The following is a 25,786-nucleotide window of genomic DNA, read 5'->3' on the forward strand; positions in this document are numbered from 1 at the left end:
AATGCAAATGCAGTTTAAAATGGTCATAAACGAACCAATATTTTTAGTGAAATGGGATTTTACTGCTCGAGTTTTGATGCTCTCGGTTTCTCAAGCACAAAAAAACAGTAAAGACTCAAAGAATCCTACAAAATGAGTCATCTAATGGAATAATTAAAGTGAATACAGTTTTCCTTTCCATTTTACTGTGTTCGTAAGTGACATGTTTTTCACACTTCCTTTCACACACACTGTTCTCTGCTCTTTAACTGATTTGATCTACATAACAAAACTTAAATGTTAAAACTACGATGTTTAAGACGATAAAAGGTATCCATGCGTGCACTAAAGTTAGCTTGCCACCTACTCGGTTGTGCGTTCTCTTCACAAAATCAGAACACAAAAAAGTCCAGAGTTGAAACAGTCTGTTTTCTTGCAGACACAACGATTCCGACACCCTATGACACCGTCTCAATACAACAGCTGCGAACTACTGATTTACAATTATACTATTCCCAGAGCAAGTCACAGCAGAACATCACATTGCGGAGTATTTTTGTCCTCTCCGCAGACATCAGACTTGATTAGTCAAAGCAACTCAATTTTTTACCCTGCATACATGTGAAAAACAGCTATCCAGAATGTGTCCTGGGTGTCTGTAGGGTTTCTTTTACCTGAAAATAGGTGTGTGTCCTGGTTTGGGTTTGTTCCAGGTGAAATGAGAAGGAACCGAAAGGAATTGCTCGCCAGCTCCATCTTTTTTCAGTCCGTGCATGGATTCATCCGCTGGCGAATCACGAAGCGGTGAGATATTTCCTGAATTGTCCAGACTGAGATCGGTTTTCGTTGTCTGTAAGCTAGCTGTACAGTCCTGTGATGTCTTCCTGGTTTTGGACGGGATGTCAGGGTCTGGGGTGCAGCACTGGAAGGATGGCATATCTATAGGACTGCCGATCCAGGTGTCCTCAGTGACGCTGCCCCTGGGGGAGGGGCCTGGGGTTGGTGTTGGGGAGTGATGCGGTGAACCCGAATAGCAGATATCGGCACTGGAGTGGCGCCTCTTGCCGCAAGGCGATGTAGGCCGTGAGGTTGGACGTGAAGGTGGCCGTGGGCTGAGCCAGTTCTCGTCAGTCACACTGGTACGTGGTGAGTGACCTGGTGACTGACGTGGAGAGAGAGAGTGGGTGTGTGGGTGGGAGAGTGATGGGGTGTAACCAGGATGGTGGTGGTGATGGTGCTGTTGTTGCCATTGCTCCTCCAATGGGGCACCCTGTGGCGAAGCCAGAGGAGATCCAAGTGTAAAACGTGCTGCTGCTTCATTCAGCTCTGAATCCACGTCGTCGTACACATGCGAGATGGACTCGCATGATGACGCATCTGAGAACCAGCTACGTGATGACAAGCTGCTGCAAGGACTTGGGCTCAGTGATGAGTCGCGGTATGAATGATCCAAGGGCAAATACAGGTGGTCCCGGGACAGCGGCCGCTCGTGGAAGTCCCCATCCACACCTTTGGAGCGAAGGTCAGCCTCATTCCCATCGAGCTCTTGCTGGCAGCTTGGGGAGATAGAGGTGATCTGGATGCTTGGGCATTCAAAGGCCTTGAGAGGCCTACATGCACCTCCTCCACCTCCACTGGGAGGGTATTTAGAGTCTGGGGACTCATAGCTGTGCTCAAAGGGCTTGTGAAGAGGCTGCAACGTAGGAGACGTAGAGATGAGATGGGAGTGAGGCTGGACTCCATGCCTCTGGACACCTAAGGTCTGGTTCGCCACTGTTGGAGGCTGACCCACGTTCAGAATGTAGAACGATGTGGTGTCATCCGGCTCCAGATCTGAAAAAGAGAGGCCGGAGAGTTAGAAGAGGAAGAAACCGCTGATATGTTGGACGATCATCTTTACAATGCTGATGGTGGATAATTACAAACAGTCTACTAATCTAACATCTAATGTCTGCATCTTATGATGTCCAATATGCAGCAGAAAGAATTTCCAGAAAGAAGCTGTATGAAACTGATGCTCTGGTCTTATTTCAGGGTATATGAAATAACAGAATGATCGTCACATAAGACACAAAGCAGATACGCATGACTAAACCCTTCCATTAACATGGTAGAATACATGAAAAAAATAAAAAATGTAGGTTTTTGATCTGCATAGCAGTTGTTGTATATAACAAAACAACAGAAATACAGATGATATGTTAGGCTGCAGGTAGCAAACACAAGCAATTTCAGAAATTTCATGTGCATAATCAGTGATTTGCTTTCATCAACAGAGGCAATGTTCAAGATAATGGAGATAAATAACTGGATATTTGAAAAAAATATCCATAATATCTATCTAATAATATATATATATATATATATAGTTCATGGCTAGTCTCTGAATACACCTCTCCCCTAACCAGGATTAAAAGCTTGAACTAAACAGACAGACATCATCCAAGCACAGAGTGAAGACTGTTGATTAAGCAAGGCTTGTCTTTATGCACCAAAAAGTTGACAAGGTATTAAATAAATATAATAGATCAATACGATTAAGCAAATGCATTGTCGAGAAGAAAAACAAGGTCTAGTGAAAAGGTCACACATTCTAACACAGATGGCCTGAAGCTAATGGGCCGGATTCATCAAGATCATTAAAACATCGAGGCGTAAAATAGTCCTGACACAATTGTACCGCACACACTAATCATTAGGTGGGGAAGCAGTGATTGAAAGCAGCGAATAAACCTACTGTGACCTGATCTACTGGTTAGTTAGAGAATATAAAGTCATGATAGAACAGGTCTAGTGCTGCTGGCTCTCCCACGTTACTGAAGCATGCTGCTGACAGCAATCACAGCCTAACCGGCCGACAGCGACACGTCAGCAGAGCACATGGCCGAGCAAAACACTGCTCAGGAAGTTCATTCCACAGGTAGACAGGATACAGAAAAGGTATTTACAGCTATTAGCTGTAGATGTTAGCAAGAACAGTGAAGTGAGTTGGAAGTAGTCTCTCCATACATGGTGACTACGCGTTCTTTGTTTTCTTAAGATGTTCGCTGTTGATCCAGGCAGCAAATCATGTCGTCGTTCCTGTAGTGAGTGTGGCTAATATGCCGTGTGTCCCTATTGTTCAAGGCAGGAGTCCCAGGAGACTGATAAGACAGATTAAAGCACACAACCAAGCAGATCTTTTCCTCCCCCCTCTCTCTCACTCCCTCTCTCTCTCTCTCTCTCTCTCTCTCTCCATCTCTCTCCTTTATTGGAGTGCTTTTACATTGTCCTTGTACAGAGAAGAGTTTGGTTGTCTACAAACAAGCCACCAGGGAATCTGTCCAGACCACAACCCTTGGCCAGGGTCAACAAGAAGGTAAGAAGGTACATGTGGCATACAAACTCATCTCTCTACACCAGCGAGAGGGAGAGAAAAATAAATTCTGTACTGGACAACTCGATAAATTCACAGAGGAAAAGCGTAAAGAACTTTACCGGAACATAGGAAAGCATTGGAGGCAAACTGCGCCACATAAGTTCATATTTAGAATTGGAATGTCAGCATGCCTAAAATCAGGAAGCATACCCACTTACTCAAATACACACACACACACAAACACACACACACCTCCCCACCCATCAAGTTGGGAAATACATTCAGACACAGGCACATGATTCAGTCTGTCACCACTACATGGTAACCGGCTCTATTTATAACATCAGTTAAAGAGCACTGTGACACATACACACACACACACACACACACACACACACGTCTTACTATCCTTGTGAGGGCCTTTCACTGACATACTTATCTATACAGCTAGTTAACACTATGCCTACACATATATCAAAACACAGAAACCTTTAAGCTGTTTAAGCCCCAAACAAGCAAATAAACAAACAAAAAAAAGTGAGGACCAAAAATGTTCCCACATGATTTTTGTGAAGGATTTTGTCCCAGCCAAGACACACACAAACACAAACACACACAAACACACACACACACACACACACACTCCCACACTATATTAGAAGCCATTGGTGATTTCCAGTGACTAAATAGACCAAGATAGCTCGCATACTTACACTAGCCCTGCGCTATCCCTTAACATTTAGCTACATAAATTTGATTATACTTTAAGAATCATGACCATGTCATTCTCTGTTACTTTCAAATCACAAATCACAAGCATGCAAGCAATAGCCGACACCGACGTTGTCTATTTAAACACATAAAAGCAGGCAACACGTGATAATCCTTTTGACCAGCACTCATACTCTGAGAAGTCTGATAAATATGGAACAGTCTCTCTCTCTCTCTCTCTCTCTCTCTCTCTCCCGTTCTCTCGTAATGGATTTATTTATAGCATCCCCACATGACCCACATGTCACAAGACATCCGTATCCATGACAACAGAGCTTAGTGGAACGGAGGGACAGAAAGTCACACACCACTGTGCCCTCTGACCCAGGAAGAACACTCGGTGCATAGAGGTCTCCGAATTACTGAGTTTACATGGAGGGTCAAAATAATCTGATTTTGCATGGAGGGTCAAAATACATCTGACAGATAGATGGAGCTGATATATTGACATTCAGACCTGACAGACGTGAGAATTATTTACAGACTGATTTATTTATAGGTTATATGATTTATTTACATATGGTCTGATTTATTTATAGATAAACCTGAATATCTTTAAAGATAAATGTGATGTGTTTACAGACAGGATCTGATTTATCTACATACAAATCTGATTTAGATAGATCTGATTTATTTACAAATAAACCTTTTTTTTTTATAGATAAACCAGAATATCTGTACAGATAGATTGGACATGATAGATTTAAAGAAGGGGGGCACGGTGGTTTAGTGGTTAGCACGTTCGCCTCACACCTCCAGGGTCGGGGTTCGATTCCCACCTCCGCCTTGTGTGTGTGTGTGGAGTTTGCATGTTCTCCCCGTGCCTCAGGGGTTTCCTCCGGGTACTCCGGTTTCCTCCAAAGTCCAAAGACATGCATGGTAGGTTGATTGGCATCTCTGGAAAATTGTCCGTAGTGTATGATTGCGTGAGTGAATGAATGAGTGTGTATGTGCCCTGTGATGGTTTGGCACTCCGTCCAGGGTGTATCCTGCCTTGATGCCCGATGATGCCTGAGATAGGCACAGGGTCCCCGTGACCCGAGGCAGTTCGGATAAGCGGTAGAAGATGAATGAATGAAAGATTTAAAGAAATATTACCTTGTATTTACATATATATCTGATCGATATGGATCTGATGTCATTACAGCTGATCAGATTTATTTACAAAGAGATCAGATTAATAGATATGCTCTATTCTGTACATGGATTTCGACAATATGTGGTTTGTTGTTTGTATCACAGTTGGACTGCCTCTTATATGCACTATGTTTATTAGAGTAATGAGGCTGGAGTGTACACTGAGTAATGTGAAAAGAAAAACAAAACAAAACAACAAAACATCAAATTTAATTTAACTGTTTTATCCTAGTTACATTTAAAAGGATTTGAAATCAGATACAAATGTGGTTTGAATTTTATTGGAAAACGCAGCCAAAAAAAAAAAAAAAATCCATTCAAAGTTAACATATGAACCACAAATCAAAGAAACTCCTCTCTCTCTCTCTCTCTCTCTCTCTTTCTCTCTCTCTTTCTCTCACTCTCTCTCTCTCTCACTCTCTCTCTCTCTCTCTCTCTCTCTCTCTCTCTCACTCAATCTCTATCCATCTCTCTGGGACGTCTTCCAATAACCTTCACATTCGCTTAGGAGTTCAGTGAAGAAGGCAAACATCACATTGCGGTTCTGCCTCCCGAAGAACAACAAATCTTTCATCCCAGCTCCAAGTTTACTCAACACGCACAATGCTGGCCTTCTGTTACACACAATTCACACTTCATTTCTTTATGTAGCACCAATTCACTGAGCCACCACTGTTTGCCTTTATGCTAACACACATAAGAGGATGAATGAAACGATGGACAGATACCAGAATGGACAAGCTGAAGAGACATGGGACTGAAATAAGCAAAATAAAAGACAAGTCAATGGCATTTAATCAAACTCAATGCCTCAATGAAATGCCATTTAATTAGACTCAAGCTTGGAAATGACAAATGAAGTTTATAAACGCAAGATTTAAAATTCCTATTAGTATTTTCCCAAAGCATTTATTGTCACCTCTATAATGATAGTGACATTACGCTATCGTAGCTTGCTAACAGCCGTTTGTTAGCTACGCTACTTCTAATGGTAAAAGTCTTGAAATCATACAGTCAAGTACCTTTAACATGCTATTTAATGTTGTTTAATAATCACAGAGGATCCATGATTCGATTAGAGCGTAGTCGGGTTAGGATTCAAAACCCAACGTTGTGGCCAGGCTTCAACAGAAAGTTCTTGTGCTATAGTCAGGTCATGTTTGAAATTTCAAGCTCTACTCTAACTGCCCCCATGCCCCCATGCTCTGCCCAAACACACTCACACATAAACACATAAACACTTGAATGCAGTGAGGTCAGGGACAGATACCTGATATCTGCTTACAACATCGTCTTGAGGCCAAGTGGGAAAGCACCCTGTTCAGGCCAGGATATGACCACCTGCCCCTGGAGATGTGGAAGAAAAACAGTGGGGGGAGATCGACAAAACAGTGGCCACGCTGACTAAGCAAAAACAGCAATAAGCTGGAGACATCCACAACAAGGGAGCCGAAACAATACGACCAGGGGCCACAGTGAAATCTCAAGGAAGGAAGAAAACACAAGCCAAGAAGAAACTCATGGCTGCAATGAATAGGTGATGACCACACCAATGGAAATAAAACCTCACAATCAGGGGCTAAAGTGAAAAATTAGGGAGCACAATAAAGAAACACGGGCTACACTAAAAAAATCATGGCAGGACTGCAGCAAGGGGAAAAACTACACTGAGAATCAGGGGAGTGACTGTGTGGTAAACTTGTAATTGTGCTTTTTAAATCTCCCAGAAAAATGACTTCTCACTCACTCACTCATTTTCTACTGCTTATCCGAACTATCTCGGGTCACGGGGAGCCTGTGCCTATCTCAGGCATCATCGGGCATCAAGGCAGGATACAACCTGGACGGAGTGCCAACCCATCGCAGGGCACACACACACACACACACACTCATTCACTACGGACAATTTTCCAGAGATGGAAAATTACCTACCTTGCATGTCTTTAGACCAGGGGAGGAAACCGGAGTACCCGGAGGAAACCCCCGAGGCACGGAGAGAACATGCAAACTCCACACACACAAGGCGGAGGCGGGAATCGAACCCCCAACCCTGGAGGTGTGAGGCAAACGTGCTAACCACTAAGCCACCGTGGCACCCTAGACCACCTCATCCAACATCAGTGCCTGACCTCACTAATACTCTTGAGGCTGAAAGGGCAGAAATCCCCACAGCCACACTCTAACGTCTAGTGGAATGCCTTCCTAGAAGAGTGGTTATTTATAGTTATTATATCAGGAAAATGGGGACTACATCAATAGTGGGACGTTCAACAAGCACATATAGGTGCAATTGTTCAGGTACAAACTTTTGGCTATATAGTTTATTCACCACCAGTGAAGGCAACTCCAGTCTGCTCTATGTTTTAGATAATCTCACACGTTTGGCTGTGGAAAAATGGGCAAAGTGTACTGTAACTTGCTAAGCTTAGCCATTTTACACATACAGAATATCTACACTAATTAATATGAGGTCACATTAAACAAATGAGGACCACGGTGAGCAATTCGGAAACCATACCAAAAAAAGGGCAGGGTTACAAGCCCAACATTTAGCATTTACTACAGAGTTTAATAAATTTCACCGCTAAACATGGCCAAAAGGAAGGCAGAGGCTGTTTGACTGACCGCCACTGACCAACCACATATTTTTCCTCTGAGGCTGGTGGCAAACCCCATGAGAGTGCCACATTGATAAAGTTGTGAGTGCTGATCTTTAAAACCGGTTACTATATCCTACTTAGAAGTAGTGGTCCTGATAGAAGATAGACTGCATGAGATTGCAAACATTCTGAATCTTGTGGCCAGGAAAGTGTATAACAGAGCGTACAATAAACAAAACAGTGCCGCAATGAGTGAAGAAAGATAAAAATAAGTAATGAAATAAAAATTCAGAATTTCCTTCTGGGATTAATAATTAATTTATTAATAAATACATCAATAAATATGTCTGTCTTGAGTATCAGAAGCCAGAAGTGAGGGCTCTAAGCTGCTAAACATATGCAAGCCTGTTGAAAGGTTTCAGCTCTATGAGAGAGCGTTATCCTTGAGTGGGTATGACTCGATATAAGTGTGCATAGATGTTAAGACTGAAATGTCACAAAAGTTATAGGCTGAATCACGACTTACACAGAAACCATTCTGGAGGGTGGGTGGGGAGACACTCCGATGACGTCATCAATCTTACTTTTAGTGATTTTTGAAATAAATATTTACATTTATGGCATTTGCCAAAATGACTTACATTTATACAACAGAGCTGGTGAGGGTTAAGTACCCAAAAGTGGCAGAGGGGGGATTTAAACTCATGACCTACCAATCAGTAGTCCAATCAGTAGTACAATCAGGGACAGTGGTGGCTCAAGTGGTTAAGGCCACGGGTTGTTGATCGGAGGTTTGAGGTTCAAGCCCCAGCTCTGCCAAGCTACCACTGTTAGACCCTTGACTAAGGCCCTTAACCCTTTCTGCTCCAGGGGAGCTGTATCATGGTTGACCCTGCGCTCTGACCCCAACCTCCAAAGTTAGGAGGTCCGAAAGAAAGAATTTCACTGTGCTTTAATGTATATGTGACAAAATAAAGGCTTCTTCTATCTATCTTAACCTCTGAGCTACTACTGAAAATAAATTCAACTTAAAACGTACATCTAAGATTCTGAACAAGTTCTTAAACATAAAAGTAAAATGAAAAACATATAGCAAACTACTTCAACAGTTAACTAGTAAGATAAAGTATCTTAAGTATAGTGGTGAATTCCTTTAATTTTACCACATGCAACACGAAAAAGGGGCGTGGCTTCGTAATAAACAGGGTAACAATATAAATACAGATACAAGCCACCATCTTAATATCATCTCACCGTATATCACAGTGAGAATGACTAGGAGGACAGCGGATTTTATAGGAATGTGTTGAGGTGTCCCTGCTTAGAGCAGTTGTTTATTAGCGTGATCTGGTTAAATAAGGACTCCTAAGCGGCTTTGCTGTTCCTAAGCTAATAACGGCAGGAAATCGCTGCAGCTCACCGCACCACACACAGGCCGCTCAGAGATATGACGCAGCCAAGAGATGCTGTGCCGGGTGGGGTAAATGCAGGACACTGTTCCCTCTCTGGATCTACTCTGCACCTGTGTGTGTGTTTGTGTGTGTGTGTGTGTGTGTGTGTGTGTGTGTGTGTGTGTGTACGCATGTGACGTCACCCAGGGATGCTCATTAGTGGATGAAGCAGACAGCACAGTAATACTCACTATCAAAGGAACAGTTCATCACAGTAAACACATACAGATGAACACACACACACACACACACACACACACACACACACACACACACACAAAAACACAAACCTACAATTTCAAGACTTACTCTCACAATATTTTTGGCATCAGTAATGTTTAAAATGCTTTAGAAATTAATTAGAAATAAACCTTAAAACATATGGTTAAATATGCACATACACACACACGCACACACACACACACACACACACACACATACACACAAACAGTGTTTAGGCTCTGAAGTGCAAACCTAACTTCCTCTCAAGGTCAATTCCTGAACTACAATACTTACACAACATCCTGGCTTCTGCGAGCGAGTGTGCGTGCATGTGTGTGTGTGTTTGTGTGTGTGTGTTTGTGTGTGCACGCACACTTTTGTTCTGTGGGGACAGGTGTAACCTAAGCCAGGGTTCCCGTTGTGAAGCAGCGCTGTCTCATTAACAGCAGGCTTCTCTCTTTGCACTAAAACAGTCCAACAGTTTTCGCTTGTTCAGTTTGATGTACTAAAAATGTAACCTACATTTAGAAGGTTTTGATGTAAAAACACACAACAGGAGAAATGCGTCATCACTGAGCATGCAGTAGCTTGGCGAAAAAGCTTTTATTACACTCCTGTTTCTAAGAACTGCTGGCAGAGTGCCTTTACTTATAAACATACAGTCGCTAGCATAGGCTTTGAACAAGCACATACACAAACACACACAGACACACACACCTGCAGGCCCCTCCACACGACAGCTCTCAACTACAGCCTGCGTGTGAGTGCGTGAGTGCATGCGTGTGTGTGTGTGTGTGTGTGTGTGTGTGTGTACAAGAAATTTACTAAGCGTGAGTGATATACACAGTGAGAAACTTAGTGTAGTTTAAATAAAGGTCATTCGTTTTCCTCTGGATTACAACAGTCTAGATTAGAATTCCCAAAACTTTCCTCTGGTGTGTTAAAATCCACATAAACACCAGCAAAAGCCCTGAAACATTTAATCACTGGCTTTCAAACGCAGCCTATTTCCCCGACCTGAGGTCAGTTACATCACTGACAAGTGGCGGACGTCTGCCGCGCTGCCCGACGGCGGTCTAAGCCAACACGAACGTATGTTTGCCTTCTAAATAAAGCTCTCTGATTAAGGCGTCCCACACTTTGATAACGTTACAGGATCAACAAAGCTCAGCTGGCAGAGCGAGCTGGTGCTTCATGTTTCTCCGTTCTGAACCGTGTCTGACACAGATACAGTTATTCCCTATGGAGAGCCATAGAGACATGGTGTAATGTAAAGCAAAGCAGTTACTGTTTTACTGTTATTAACTATTACTACTTTCTTAACTCAACATGGCCAAGAACTATCTAATATCATAAGAAGTGGCAAATTTACTAAAACTCCACAGACCTTCATTTCTGTAGGAGGAGGAGCTTGTTGAGAAACTTGGGCTTCAGCATAAATAGATCAGTTACAGCCTAAAACCACGCACCGGTCCTAAGAAAAAGGTTACGAGATAAGATGCTCAACCGTAAAGATCCTTCATGACCAGCCTATATATGCTCTAAGAAATCTCGCCACAAATGTTACATTCATTGTTGTACTCATTAAAAATGGTGCACAGAAAAGTCCACATGACGATGAAGATCACACTACACAAGCAACATAATAATAAGCTTCATCTCCAAATGACTAGGAACATCTGATGCTAACATTAAAAACATTGAAATCATCAAGAATCTTGGAGCATTCGCCCCTTGACCATATCTACACTTTGTACAGTTAAAACCGATGATGTTTGCAAAAGTATTCACCCCTGTTGCTGTGAAACCTCTAAATGAGCTCTGGTGCTGCCAGAAGTCACATAATTAATTGAATGGATTTCAGTTGTATGAACAAAAGAATAGAATGACCTACACACACTACACACACACACACACACACACACACACACAAACACACATACATGATCATCATCGTTGCTAAGGGAAAATCCCTCTTATATATGTCTACCCCTAAATTATGTATTACCTTTAGTGTGACTCAGATAAAAAAGGTCATGGGCGAATAAGAAGGGACCACTCATGCACTCACACACTCACACACACTCACACACACATCTCAGACATTCGCTCCTACCTCTACCTAATTACACACTCATAATAACACAATGTTACAGAAGATACATTTTGTAAGGGTTTGTAAGACACTGAGAAAGCGACGGATACGAGGCGGTGACCAGCGCCGAGGCAGATCGGACATATCAATAAACACAGCGGCAGATGCATTACCGATAATTCTAACGCGTTCCTAGTGAACCGATTTCAGCGTTTGTACATGTTCTTAAGGATGACGTCAAGACTGACGATAATAAATAATGAATAAAGGACTTATAACCACGTTTCCATTTAGTTCAGCATCAATAAATAACCTGAACTAAAAACTAATCTAACAAACAAACAAAAAAGAAATACATTAGGAACTGAATATGATAGATCTGTAAACAGGTTTGCTTTTTAAATCAATCTGAAGAAGAGACAACAAACTATGAACCCATGTGCAATGCTCTGTCATCTTTTCCATTTCTTGCTCCTTATTATTTGTGAGTACTAATAATAACAACTTATTGTCCAGTACTTTTTTATATCTAAGTATTTCCATCTTTTTTTTTGCAATGATCATCTGTCTCTGTGCTTAATGTGAGTAATACGTTCCCTATGATAGGAGCAGAACCTTTTATTTGAGCTCACTTCACTGCAGGGGAGAAACGTGCATCACTCACACAACAAGCAATTAAATTATAATTAAGGCTACAAATGAGTTTTTAACCAATTCAGCACGGTGAGCTAATCAATGAATCACTTAACTGTGCAGGAGGGGGGTTTTAGAAGGGAAATTTATTTTTTACTTTGGGGTCGTATGCAAGCAAAGTATGCTAACTTACCGGACTTTATGTGTTCATGTCTGAGAAAATTGTATTATCGTTAATGTTAATGATAACGGGGCAACACGTTCAGGCTGGGTGAAACGGTCGGGGTGATAGAATGAGCTGTTCGGTGGAGGTAGGTTTAAACATTCAGTTATTTTGTGTAATTAATGTGTAATAAATCAGCGTAAATCCATAAGTCTAGCTTGGTGTATATCAGAACAGGAAAGCAGCATTATAAAATTAGGACTCATTAAAGAGCTTCTTTGAAAATTAATATTAATAACAAATTCTTTGATTTAAAAAAAAAATCAGTGTGTATTTTTGCTAAACTTTGTACTGATATCCATGTAGACAATATTATCAGTGACAGTAGTGATTTTAGATCGGAATCGTACTCGAAAATTAAACTTTTACAGTTCAGATATGTATTATATTGATGATATTAAAACTGTTATGGGCTCTCTCTCTCTCTTTCTCTCTCTCTCTCACACACACACACACTTTAAGACAGATACGCTGCTACTTTCTTGATTTCTATCTTTTCAAGCCTATAATGCTCTACTGGTTTCATGCCATTTTTCCTCCTTTCAATCATATTAAAAGTTCTGCTTTCTGTTCTTTTGTCTCATTTGTACGGCTTTCACCGTATCTATAATCTGGACTAGAAACAAATCAAACCCTGTGCCTCATCTTTCTTACCAACCTGTGGATTTTTCTTCCTTTTTTCTCACTTCATTTCATAAAAGTTCTAAATAATTTATCTTAATATTTGTCAGCAACAAAAAATCTCAGATACAGATACTGAAAATCCAATTGTATCTCTAATTAAATTCTATTAGCCTGTTTATATCGGCCATACTAAATATAATATCAGATTAATTACATCCTTTTATGGTTCAGACAGCGCAGTGTTACGACTAAGCAGGAGAGGTTTTCTTGTCTGTCCTCACATGTTCATGCGCTCCCGATCGCCGAGTTTTAAATGCGAGAGTTCAATGCCGGTAACGGTGCAGGCAAGATGATGCAGAGCAGCCAGTGCTGGCTTCGGTTACGCTAAATTTAAACTAGACAAATGCCACGCATATCTGCTCGTGCCTCGCCCCGGGAAACAAACGACTCCCGCTCACACTCGCCATGGTCCAGTCATCGGCGCACAAATTCTCATCCGTTCCATCTTTATACACTGTCCCTGAGGTGGGGTAAAGAAAAAAATCAGGGTACACAAACTTAATAAAAGAACACTACGTGACTAGGATAATGGTGTTGAGGTCTCGTCCTACTACACTGTCCTACTGAATGCTAAAGTTTATTAATGGACTTATCATAGTGGTGATTTTGCTAATCAAGTCCATCTCATAACACAAACACTGGCATGCAGATATGAATATGTACACACACACACACACACACACACACACACACACACACACACACAGAGAGGATACAAACTGTAAGGTTCAGTGAGTTTCTGGGACTGAACAGTCTATCGCATTCCCTCCATATATTCTCCATGTTAGAGAGAATCATGATGTGATGCTGGTTCACACATTTGGATTAAATATTAGCCGAGTCGAGTCAGGGTCTTTAGTGAGTCAGCATATGCTTGTCTCTCTGTTTATCGCTGCCTAAACAATGCCTGAGTCACTAACAGCTGAGAAGCAGGCTTCATTATCCATCAGGTCCGCCGTTTAACGATGCTGTTGTCTCCTGAACACACAGCACTGGCTTCGTATCATATCCATACACGATAAACAAGACGTGTTATTAATATTCAAAAAAGTTTTGAATTAAACGAGGCAGGATTTCTGTCTGACGTTTCTTTGTAAAAGACACACAGACACGCTCGCAAACTCACCTGGGGACGTGGCACACAGCATTCTCACTCAGCTCTGCGGGCACGGTGAGCTCACAGGGGAGTCCTGCTTCAGAGGAGCTAAAGGAGTCGAGTGTGTGCCCTCTGTCGCTTTCAGCCACGGCTGAAAATAACCGGCCTTGTGAGCGATGTAATTTCAGTCTTTCCCACGACTGAGACAGCAGGCCAGACACGAGTGCTCCAAACAGTCTCAGTGTTCACCGGCACTCCCCCATTTACCCCTCACAAGACTCCTCTCTCTACTCTCGTCTCTGTGCACCTCTCGGTCTCCTGCCTGCTGTTAAACTATGACTCGTTCCAACCTAAGACGTGTGTAAACCCACCAGCAGCCACGTTTTAAAGTAATGAGTGACTTATAAGCGTCGATAAGTCAGAGCGTGAGAAAAAAACTAATCTTTGAAACAGCGACCGTTCGTTATGGTAATCACTGAGCTTGATTATGCATGCAGCAAACTCGGTTAAGTGCAAAGGCTGCGTAACTGCGTAACTTGTTGGTAGTTTGAATTGCTAAATTCGAATTCTCACATCCTGAAAATAAATTGGGCTAAAGCACGAATTGACAATGTAATGACAGAAACTTAACTGCCAGATATGGGTCCTGGGAGGTGAGGAGGGACAGAGAAAGAGAAAAAGAGACAGAGAGAGAGAGAGAGAGAGAGAGAGAGAGGGAGAGGGAGAGAGAGAGAGAGAGAGAGAGAGAGAGAGAGAGAGAGAGAGAGAGAGAGAGAGAGAGAGGGAGAGGGTGAGAGAGAGGGAGAGAGACGAGAGAGAGAGAGAGAGAGAGAGAGAGAGAGGGGAAGAGAGAGGGTGAGAGAGTGAGAGAGAGAGAGAGAGAGAGAGAGAGAGAGAGAGAGAGAGAGTCTGGAGATGGAAGAAAATTAGAGAGAGATAGACTACCTTTCCTGTTCCTGTCTCAGTGGGAGAGAAACGGTAGTACGTCTGTCCCTCCCCCTAAATTCCACTGCCATCTGAGGACCACATGGCATGCCTGGGCAAACAGCCAGATACACACACATACACACACATACACCATATCTAAAAGTTCACAGTGACCCAACTAATGCCACCTCAACACATGAAAGACAAGCTGCCGAACTCAAGGCCATGTTATTGCTGCAACACAGAAAGGTAGATCATTTCTTACTGTATGGTGAAAAACCTACTGTATGCTTACACACACACACACACACACACACACACACACACACACACACACACACACACACACACAAACACCAACATCATTTTTGCTAAGAATTGTAATATAACCACCACATCAAGCAGTCAATCCCTCCGTATACACAGAGGAGAAGTTTTTTTTAACAAGCTGCAGCGGCATGCAGTTCAGGGAACAACCCACTTCCACTAACGTCACTTGACTATTCACTGTTTTTTCATACACAAGTAATTTACACTCAAGTTTGCAGTGACTGGAAGTCTGTGGACAAATCAGGTTTTATTGCAAAACTCAAGATGAATATATCCACATTTAAAGAAATAAAATGAGATTTGCTCAATATCTTCTGAAATTAGGACTTTTACATATGAACATATTATATCATACTGTGATATAAATGAATCTTTACTTTCTGATTTCTGAGTTCTGATTTACTTTCTGATCTGACTAACCCATGTCACTTACTTAAAACTAAAATCTACTGATATACGGTTATAAATTTTCCCCAGCCATTATCATTGAAATGTTTTCGTAAAACTTCCGTATAATTTTGCTTAAAAAAAAGAAGTCAGAATGAGCCTTAACTTCAACTAATTGTTCTCAAACTCTGTAGGAAGTTAGCGAATGATAACTGACAGATAATTTGTCCTCACTGTGGAGTTTGTTTCTTTGCCCAGGTATGAAGTTGTTGATCTGGAGAACTAAAGTCAGCCGATGAGAGCAAGTTATTCGAACCTTTTTACTCATTTTTATCCTCTGGTGTGAGTTTAGTTAGCATGCTAACACTATCCTGTTTATTCCATATGTTTTAACAAGCTGGAGATCAAACAATACAGTTTAGCTAATATATATATATATATATATATATATATATATATATATATATATATATATATATATATATATATATATATATATATATAAAGAAAGAAAGAAAGAAAGAAAGAACACACATTGGAAAAAGTGAGACATTATTGTTTTGTTATTTTTAATATGTTTAACCAAACTAGCTCCAGTTAGCCAGGTCGCTGTGTTTAACTTAGCCTCAGGGAAAGCCCTTTACAGATGTCAGTATGGTGCACAATGCATGCTGTGAAACATTTCTCCCTCCAACAAGAGCTTGAGGTGCCTTTTGAGGTGTCAGAGGATATTTTTAAGCTGTAATAATGGAATTTCCCACTTCAGGATGTTCAACGTGTGAGGTAGAAAAAAATGGCACCACAAAAGAGGGACTTAAAGTTCATAAAAAGTTATTTTAATCCCACTATTAAGTGCCTAATGGTGCTGTTCTACCATATAGCAAACGTCATGTCATTCATGTAATATTATAGACTGACGAGCAAGTAAACAGCAAGTAGCGAGTACCTACTAGTGATAGCAAGTAGTGCTAGCAACAAGCTAGTCAGCAAACATTAGTGATAACTCTAATGTTGATGCTCACCTCCTCGAATAAAAGATTATTACTGTACAGTCAGTTTTAAGTAAGTACTATCTCTGTATTATCCGTTAAAAGCTCTAAAGACAATATGGGTATAAACTAATTTAAAAGTAACGAAGTAAGACTCAGGCCATGTTGATCGGATGTCACTACATGTATGAGGAAAGAACTGGTAGTTGAGAAGACTACTGCAAATACAAGTTGCATCTTTGCCTTGAACTCAGCATCAAGTTACGTGACGACGTGTTGCTTATGATAGCATAAAACGAACGCTGTTATGCTGCGGTATCGGTGGAAGCAAAGGCACTGCAGCTGAGAGAGTATAAGAGAATGACAGAGAGAGAGAGAGAGAGAGAGAGAGAGAGAGAGAGAGAGAGAGAGAGAGAGAGAGAGAGAGAGAAAACCGAGAGAACAGATGGTAGCTAAAAGACCAGCTAATGTCTAGCTAACCATGGTGCTCACAATATAAATAAAAAGTGTGCTAAGCATCCTGGGGCTACGTCCCAAACCACATATGATTCCACACTTTAGTTGCCATCACTATTTAGCATGCTACTTGCTACTACTCAAGTGCTTTGTGTAGTCTTTAACACACTAAAAAAATGTCTAACTTTTTTTATGTAATGTCTTATAACTTCACAAAAAATATTCAAACAAACGTTTAATAATGACACTGATATTTTTAAGCAATGCTTTTAATTAAGTCAATATAATAACGACACAGAGTCTATGCAATTCCTGATACGAGTCTGTATGAACATCCTGCAGTGTATCTTTCATGGTAAATATATACGGTGCATTTGTTTTTGTCTCCCATATGTTGACGTTGACCTTTCAACACCTCCACAGTGGCTGACAGACAGGAGTGCTTAATCTGCTTTGCAATAAATAAATTCCAACCTTAACCACAAGCGGTATGAAAGTAGCAGCATGTAATTATCCACTACATGAGGTAAATGCCACACATATCTCACGTAGGACATAAACATGGCGTGAGTTCACATTGTGGGGAAAAATATAAACTATAGCCGGAGCTAAAACTGCTTCAACAAGGATGAGACACACTTCCCAGGTCTGAGTGCTGACTGGCTCGTTCAACAGTACTGTCATGTCGTGTCATTCAGCGCTACACTAAAAATGTGTGTGTATGTGCATGTGTGTGTGCTTATCTGAATAGAACCTCCACACTGCTGTTACTTTAGTTTGCAGGATTTGGTCCAAACTGTTTTTTTCTGACATATTATCCCACTTATTATTATTACTGTTATTATTATTATTAAACAGTAAAAGACTCTCCAGAATTTCATTTCAACACCGCAAACTTAAGACAAAAACTCACAAGGCCCTTAAAGTCTGCAGGAAAGTATGTAACGGTGATCAAGCGGAAATTAAAAAGCATCAGTTGCAGTGTTTTTTTAACTTCATGATGAATCACAGTTTGTGCATGAAATAAACCAGAATTCATTAATGTATAAGAAATGTTTTTCTTTTTACAGATAAATATTATAAATTCTTGTTTTCTGCCTTGTATTAATCACACCATAAGCGAGTATTCCTCCATGACAGCTGAATGATCCTCACATCTGATCGACTTCACGTTAGTATCTTCGCTAGTGACAAACTTTTTAGCAATTACACACGATCAAGACCAACCATCATCTACATCATGCTGCAGCACGCTGGCCGATCCATAAAGTATGCTTTGCATACAAGACGAGCGTTTACACTCAGGCTTCAATAGTACAATAAAAATACAAAACACATTCAGACATGTCCACCCACACACAGACACACACATACGCACCCAAAGCATGGCAGGTTGACTGTAGACACTTGTTTCCTTCTCGACACATATGTGAGGACTCACAGACATTTGTGTTGGATTTTACAAATGCTATTTAATTATATCACAAATTCAAGACAACAAACAAACAAAGTACACAAATTTACTCATGTAACATGTTCACGTGCATACACAATATAAATAAGGCTAATCCATAACGGTAATAAACACATTTATCTGAGATGAATTTCCCTCAAAGCTGTTATTACAAACTTACGGATAAGTATAACGTTTGCAGAAATACGCACTGGCCTCAAACTGGACTGCAATGTCACACTTTATCTGGTTTATTTAGTCCGATTTGCATACTGCATATTGATATTGCATGTGATTTAATGCCACATACAATTAAAGGCTGGAAGGAGAAGGGAAACGCCCTGCAGAACTTCCTTTATGCTTTATAATGTTTCAGTGCTGGGATGATCCGTATAGATACAAGGTCATTAAATAAATACTTTAATCCGGTCTCGTCTCCCAAGCTCCAACAACTTTCACTTATAATATTCTCCTTGTCAAATAATGTATTTATTAATTTACTATTTACATTATTTAAAAAAAACACACACACACATTATTATCTCATAATATATCGAAACTATTTCACTGTTTATTTACTAATAAATAATATCCAGGATAGTGTGATATTTTGAATGAATGAACGACGGACATGCTGTAAGATTCATTTCCTCTGGAACATCCTCATAAAAAAAAAGTAACTACTTCTAAACAAACATAGAAACAAATTCTTTTTGGATTTATTTTAGAAATAAATACTTTTTTCAAAATGAAAATAAGAAGACAGAGAAAGGCACCACTGTACAACGAAGGTTTATAGCGCCTGTAACGTAAGTGATGATAAATTGTTTCCCAGAGACTCCAAAACATAAACTGTAACTACAGTAGAAATGGATAAAAAAGTATGTTCTTTAATACTTTTTAAAAAAAATCAGATTGCTGTGGTGAAATAAACTAACTTCAGCGTGTGCTGTTAGAAATATCATCTACAGTCGATCAACTAATCATTTGCTAGTTAAAGGTGAATTCTAATATGTAAAACTTCAGAGAAAATAGATAAACAAAAATTGTGCCATTAAACAAACAAACTAACAAATCAGAGAAAAGTAACATTACTGTAACATTCTCACACTGATCATCAGAATATTTAGAGAATATTTCGAGCATTTACTGCTCACAACATGAACAAAAAAACGAGCTTACGTATATTAAATAAACACAGCAACAAATATGCAATGAGGTGCAGGATCACACATCTGTCACCAAATGAACTGTGAAACTAAATGAACAGGAATAATTTACTACTGTGTGTTTTATGTGCCAGCTAAAACTCACGTGTCACTAAACATGTAGATTTAATGTTCACTTTCCTGGCTGGCAGAGTAACTCTTTAAAAGTCCAGTTAACTTTTAGCCAAGTTGTGTGGATCTGACACAACTGATCTAAACACTGTGTCAATGTTGAAGACGTGACATATTATTTAATATGTCAGTGTGTGGTTTATGGTAACGCTATCCAGACACACACACACACACACACACACACACACACACACACACACACACACACACACACACAGCCAAGAGTCTTATAACAACGCTATTAACCCACAAACACTTCACTAGTGCGCGCGTAAAACCCTGGCAAACCGGAGCGCACGCCGGTTCAGCAGTGAGAGCAGTGTTTTGGAGGAAAGCTGAACCACTATAAAATACATTTGAATAAAATAAAAGCTGATAAAAGGAGGTGTGTGTGTTAAGTAGAGGGAGAAAGTGCAGTACTAACCTGCTGGGCCTGGCGGCGGCTGGTGCTGACCGTCTTCACCGAAGATCAGCCTGAAGTCCAGCTCCTCATTCCCGCTGCAGTCTGCACTACTCATCGGCTTTGACAGCTCGGCTTCTCTCCCGTCGATCCACGCCGGCTCACTCCTTACTGTCACAACATTTACTGAAGTACAGAATAAAACAGCTCAACTTTCTGAATTTTGGAAACACACCGAGTGTCAAGTTTTTCGAAAGCGCGCGCGCGCTCTCTCTCTCTCTTTCTCTCCTTCTCTCTCGCTCTCTCTCTGTCTTTCTCTTTCTGTCTGTATCCAAGGTTGAATGTTCATGCAGAGTTCAGCTGTTCTTCTAAACAACTTTGCAATGAGCGCTATAGACTGTAATCTCTCTCTCTCTCTCTCTCTCTCTCTCTCTCTCTCTCTCTCTCTCTCTCTCTCTCTTTCTCGCGCGCGCTCCGCGTCTCACTCTATCCCAACTTTTACTAACAGCGCGTGACAGGGCAGTTCCAGCAGTGACGTCAACAAAGTCGGCATACAACAGAGGCGAGGGCGCACACGCGCTCGCACGTTCACACGCATACGCACACACGTCGTGCTCGCGCAAGGAGCTCATGGGTACTGAAGTTCACTTCTCTCTTGACAGCCACTGTAATGGTGACTATATAAAAGATGAAAAGACTATAGAAGATGTAAAGTAAATGGTGTCACTGTATAAAAGAGCAGACAAATACATATGAACAGCACACTTTGATGCAGACTGTTAAACACAACATTATTATTATTATTATTATTATTATTATTATTATTATTATTATTATTATTCCTATTTTTACTATTATTATTATTATTATTATTATTATTATTATTATTATTATTATTATTATTATTATTATTATTATTATTAATAATAAGAAGAGAACATGCACAACTCCTTACAGACATTAACCCAAGCTCAGTATTAAATCTGAGTCTCTGGGTACAGGTTTTTATACCATTTATAATCTAACAGCTTTCAGACAGCTTTCAGACAGCTTTCAGCTTTGCACCATTTTTGTAAACAATAATGCAGGACAGGCTACATGTACTCTGCTCTCTGATATTAAATGTGGTTAGTAAACTAATAAACTTTAGTGACAGTGTCACTATTAAAGGTGAGATTAGAAGAGTTAAATATAAGCTATAGATTAGATTATTTTAATATGAAACTTTTGACCTTTATAAATAATCATTAACTGAGTAGGTTGTGAAATGTAAACTATCAGAAAAAATGTTTCCATGCTTTACTTTTACTGCCATAGGAACCATTAAATTGACATATTTTGTATCTTATTAAGTATTTACATACAATTACTCTGAAAATATTAAAGGTATACCACATGCATTAAGTAAAATGTTAATAAAGGTGTAAAATTTGTTCCAAACCCAGTGAGAAGGAAAAGAAAGTTTGGTTACATGAATTCTGGAATTTTTTTTATCTATGGCCACTTTACATAAGTTTAAAAATGTATAGTTTAACTTTTATATGCTGATTAAATGTTCTGTCCCGTATTGCTTTTTTCTTTTTTTTTTTCAGCTGAACAACTTCTTCATCTGTCCTCTTGCTCAAATTATATTGCTAGATTATTATCATGCACCACCGTTTATCTCTAAATGGTTCCTGCTATCTTTCCAGAGTCACTTATTCATCATACATCATAAGACAGAAATACTTCTCTATCATATTCAATAACTACACTGATACCAACACCACCTGCTGATGAGTCCTGGGAGTTTAATGCATTCATGATTGAGCATCAGTCAAAGATAATCTTTCTACTAACTTTGTTACATTTATACAACTGAAGATCTGGAGTAAACACTCTGTACTTTTTAAGTTCTGAGAATAAAATCTCACACCTACCTGAATCTGGTAAGACCAGCACAGACAGCTGTATTCTGCAGCAGTTATAAAGACCTTGGTTTCATTCCACACTGTGCAAAAAAAAGCCACCCACACACTTATACACCTATTCAAATTCAATTATATCAGCCAGATAACTAATTTATTGATAGGAATCGCTGCATGATGGTTGAAACCTGCAGCATGAATTTATAATGCAGTTACTGATAAGAATTTTTTTTAACAGCTATAACACAGCTTTTCTTCGGTTTGTTAGGCTAGAGGGAATATTTCTGATTTATTTTTTTAGCATTTATCAAATAATAATAATAATAATCAAGTAGAAATCATAGTAATTCTATGATAATTATAAGTTCTATAAGGTCACAGCAGTATTGATTTTTATATTATGATTGTTAATTAATTTTCTATGACAGTGTCTCTGACATTATTGCAGTCTGTAATTCAAATCACAGGTTCATATCATATATCATTTGTAATATATACACAGATAATTATAGTATGCTTCCTTCAATATATTATTGTTTCTATGGTAACAATTCATTTACAGAGATGTATGATAAATACTGGACATAATCAAAATTTAATAATCAACCGATAAAAAAAATTGTTTTTTTATTAAAAAAAAGAAATTAAAAAATAATGGTTGAAATGGTGTGGATAAGGTTTCTTTATGTATTTTGATATTTATGGAAGGAGTCTCCAGTGTCAGAGCAAGTATGAAGCAAGTGTACTGTCACAGGACAGTTTCTTATGATTCTAAAATGATACGGTTGTTTTTTCTTTCAGTAAGAAGAGAGTCTGGTGAAGGAACGACTGTTTAGAGTTGCTGTAACATAAGTGATAACAGAAGCTAACTTGATCTGTTACGTTCAGCGAAATTGTAAACTGAGACAAATAATGATGTTCAGCTTATTAATGAATAAAATATTTTTGGCTAATTTGTAGCATAATAAAAAGAAAAAGTAAAGAATATTTAGTATATCATTTCCATGTTTGTTGTGTGAATATTTCTAATCATTTCTGTGTGACTACAAAATAAATAAATGTTTCTTGAATTTTCTGGTTATTTAAAAATAAATCTTGAAAAAAAATAGTACTAGCAGTTGTGACCTATGACATAAGAAGGAGGACATGTACTCATTTTAACTGACGTTACGTGGAAGTCAATGCAAATTCAGAACTGTGCATGATGACATCCAGAGGAATAATTTACTATATGAGTGTTTGTGCGTAATGACGCTTCACAGTTAACCCAAAGCAACGATAGTGAATATTTCACCATGGGAATAGTACCAGAGTGGGAAAAACACAACGCAAGGTGTATCAGCACTTTCTTTACTGTTAAAACCAGACTAAAACGTGCAAACCTGGCGCTTTCTTATCACAACCGCGCGTCAGGGAATTTACAGACACGGAGAATGTTTTTGTTTGACGCATGTGGGCGTAAAAACGCAAAAGTTCACATATGCATGCGAAAACATCAATATCACATTTCCTGTGGTATTAATTTCCTGAGACATGCTCACAAACTAACAAATTGAACATTAAAACCTTTAATAGCAGTGTGTGGGTTGTTAGAAATTGCTAAGAGGCAGATGGACATCATTTCTGCTCTGGAGTTACTTCTTAGACAGATCTGAGGTTACAGTTAGTTATTCATTTATTTATGCAGAATCCTGTCTGGAATGATCATTCTTATTGCTAAGCAAACAACATTCAAATGGGGTTTTAAACAGCTTTATAATGTCCTTATCGTTTGCATCATTGCATATGAGTTGTTCGGTTGTTCTTAGTGCATAGCTTTTGTAATAATGTCATAATGTTTCGTTTAAAGAGATACAGTATGTCATCACAGCATATTTCATCATACCGCATCTTGTTGGAAAGTTGCCCACTCACTTGAACACACACACACACACACACGCACGCACGCACGCACGCTCGCACACACACACACACACACGAACACACAAACACACCGCCTACACAAAGTTTGCAGAGTTTGAGGTGTCGGCATGTTAAAAACACAGAAAGCATTGTGTGCTCTCTACAATACATAATGCATAATTAGTAATGCAAGATATGTTAAAATCCTATACACAAATAAAATAAATAAAATAAAACACAAAGTTGGAAAAGAGTTTTCTTCTTAACTTTACGCAGTGAGATATGAACGGGAACTGCACCATGATTAGGGAATCCTGTCTGTACATTTTTTTTTGTTTTATTATTATCTCATTTGTAAATGATTGAGTTTAATCGTTTATAACTCAGAATATACCTACAATTCTTATCTGTCTGATGACCTTTGAGGGAGCAGGATAAAGAACACAGGTTTGCGTGGGAGGTGTGATGTGGTTTTTTGATAGTGTTATTATAAAGAAAGTCAACAACAACAACAAAAAAGCACTTTCTCCTGTTGTGCAGGTTAAAGTATGGAGTTAGTGAGTGGTTTAGCTTCTCATTTCACTATTCATAATGTTCTTATGGTTACAGACATCAGTGCAGTTTATTGTGCCTTCTGCAGAGATGCCACTTTTTTTTCTCCTTCTTCTATTACTTCTATTAGTGAAGAAAATTGGCAATAACATGCTGAAAAAGTGGAGCCTTGAGAAGGAAATTCTTCAAATGATGTATTAATGTTCTTATGTTCTTTGGTGAAACAGAGAAATTACAGAAAATAGTGCCCAAGACTCTATAAATACTGAAGCTGGCACAGACACGTCACAGATGTCACGTATCAGATAAATATTACGTCATTCCTTTTCCATGCGATAACATTTAAAAATGCAACTACTGATATTGTGCATAAAATAATCCCCAGAAGTGCACACCAAAAAAACTTTCTATAATCTCACAACAGACTCCAAAAAGAATAGAAAATGACGTAATGTTACCATTTCCTTTGTTTGACATGTAGTGACTGAAGGGTTTGGGTAAATTTATACTGCCATCTAATGTCAGAGTTTTAAATAGCAGCAGGGTGATTATACACACACACACACACACACACACACACACACACACACACACACACACACACACAGAGGAAGAGAGAGAGAGAGAGAGAGAGAGAGAGAGAGAGAGAGAGAGAGATTATTTTACTTTTAATTTAATTTACATTTAAACTTTTAATAACTTAATAAACTTTAATTTACATTTAAACATAATTACATTTTTTTAGAGAGACTGGAGGAGAAATTAGAAATTACTCAGGTGACATTCACTTGTATACATACTATAATGCACAAGACAGATAGAAAGAAAGATAAATTGATAGATAGATAGATAGATAGATAGAGAGAGAGAGAGAGAGAGAGAGAGAGAAAGAGA

At 39.4% G+C, this 25,786-nt stretch overlaps 1 protein-coding gene across 1 annotated transcript in view; it reads right to left on the reverse strand.

The window, feature by feature from the left end:
- The window catches only part of nfatc3a (nuclear factor of activated T cells 3a), a 71,220-nt gene extending 50,178 nt beyond the window's left edge, over window positions 1-21,042 (reverse strand). The window contains exons 1-2 of the mRNA XM_060858936.1: window positions 20,556-21,042; window positions 654-1,812 (exon numbers count right to left, since the gene is read on the reverse strand). Of these exons, the coding sequence (XP_060714919.1) occupies window positions 654-1,812; window positions 20,556-20,649 (1,253 nt within the window). The 5' untranslated portion in view covers window positions 20,650-21,042. The remainder of the gene's footprint in view (window positions 1-653; window positions 1,813-20,555) is intronic.
- Between the last annotated feature and the right edge of the window lie 4,744 nt (window positions 21,043-25,786).

The sequence above is a fragment of the Tachysurus vachellii genome, chromosome 23, assembly GCF_030014155.1.
Source record: "Tachysurus vachellii isolate PV-2020 chromosome 23, HZAU_Pvac_v1, whole genome shotgun sequence".
Taxonomy (NCBI): Eukaryota; Metazoa; Chordata; class Actinopteri; order Siluriformes; family Bagridae; genus Tachysurus; species Tachysurus vachellii.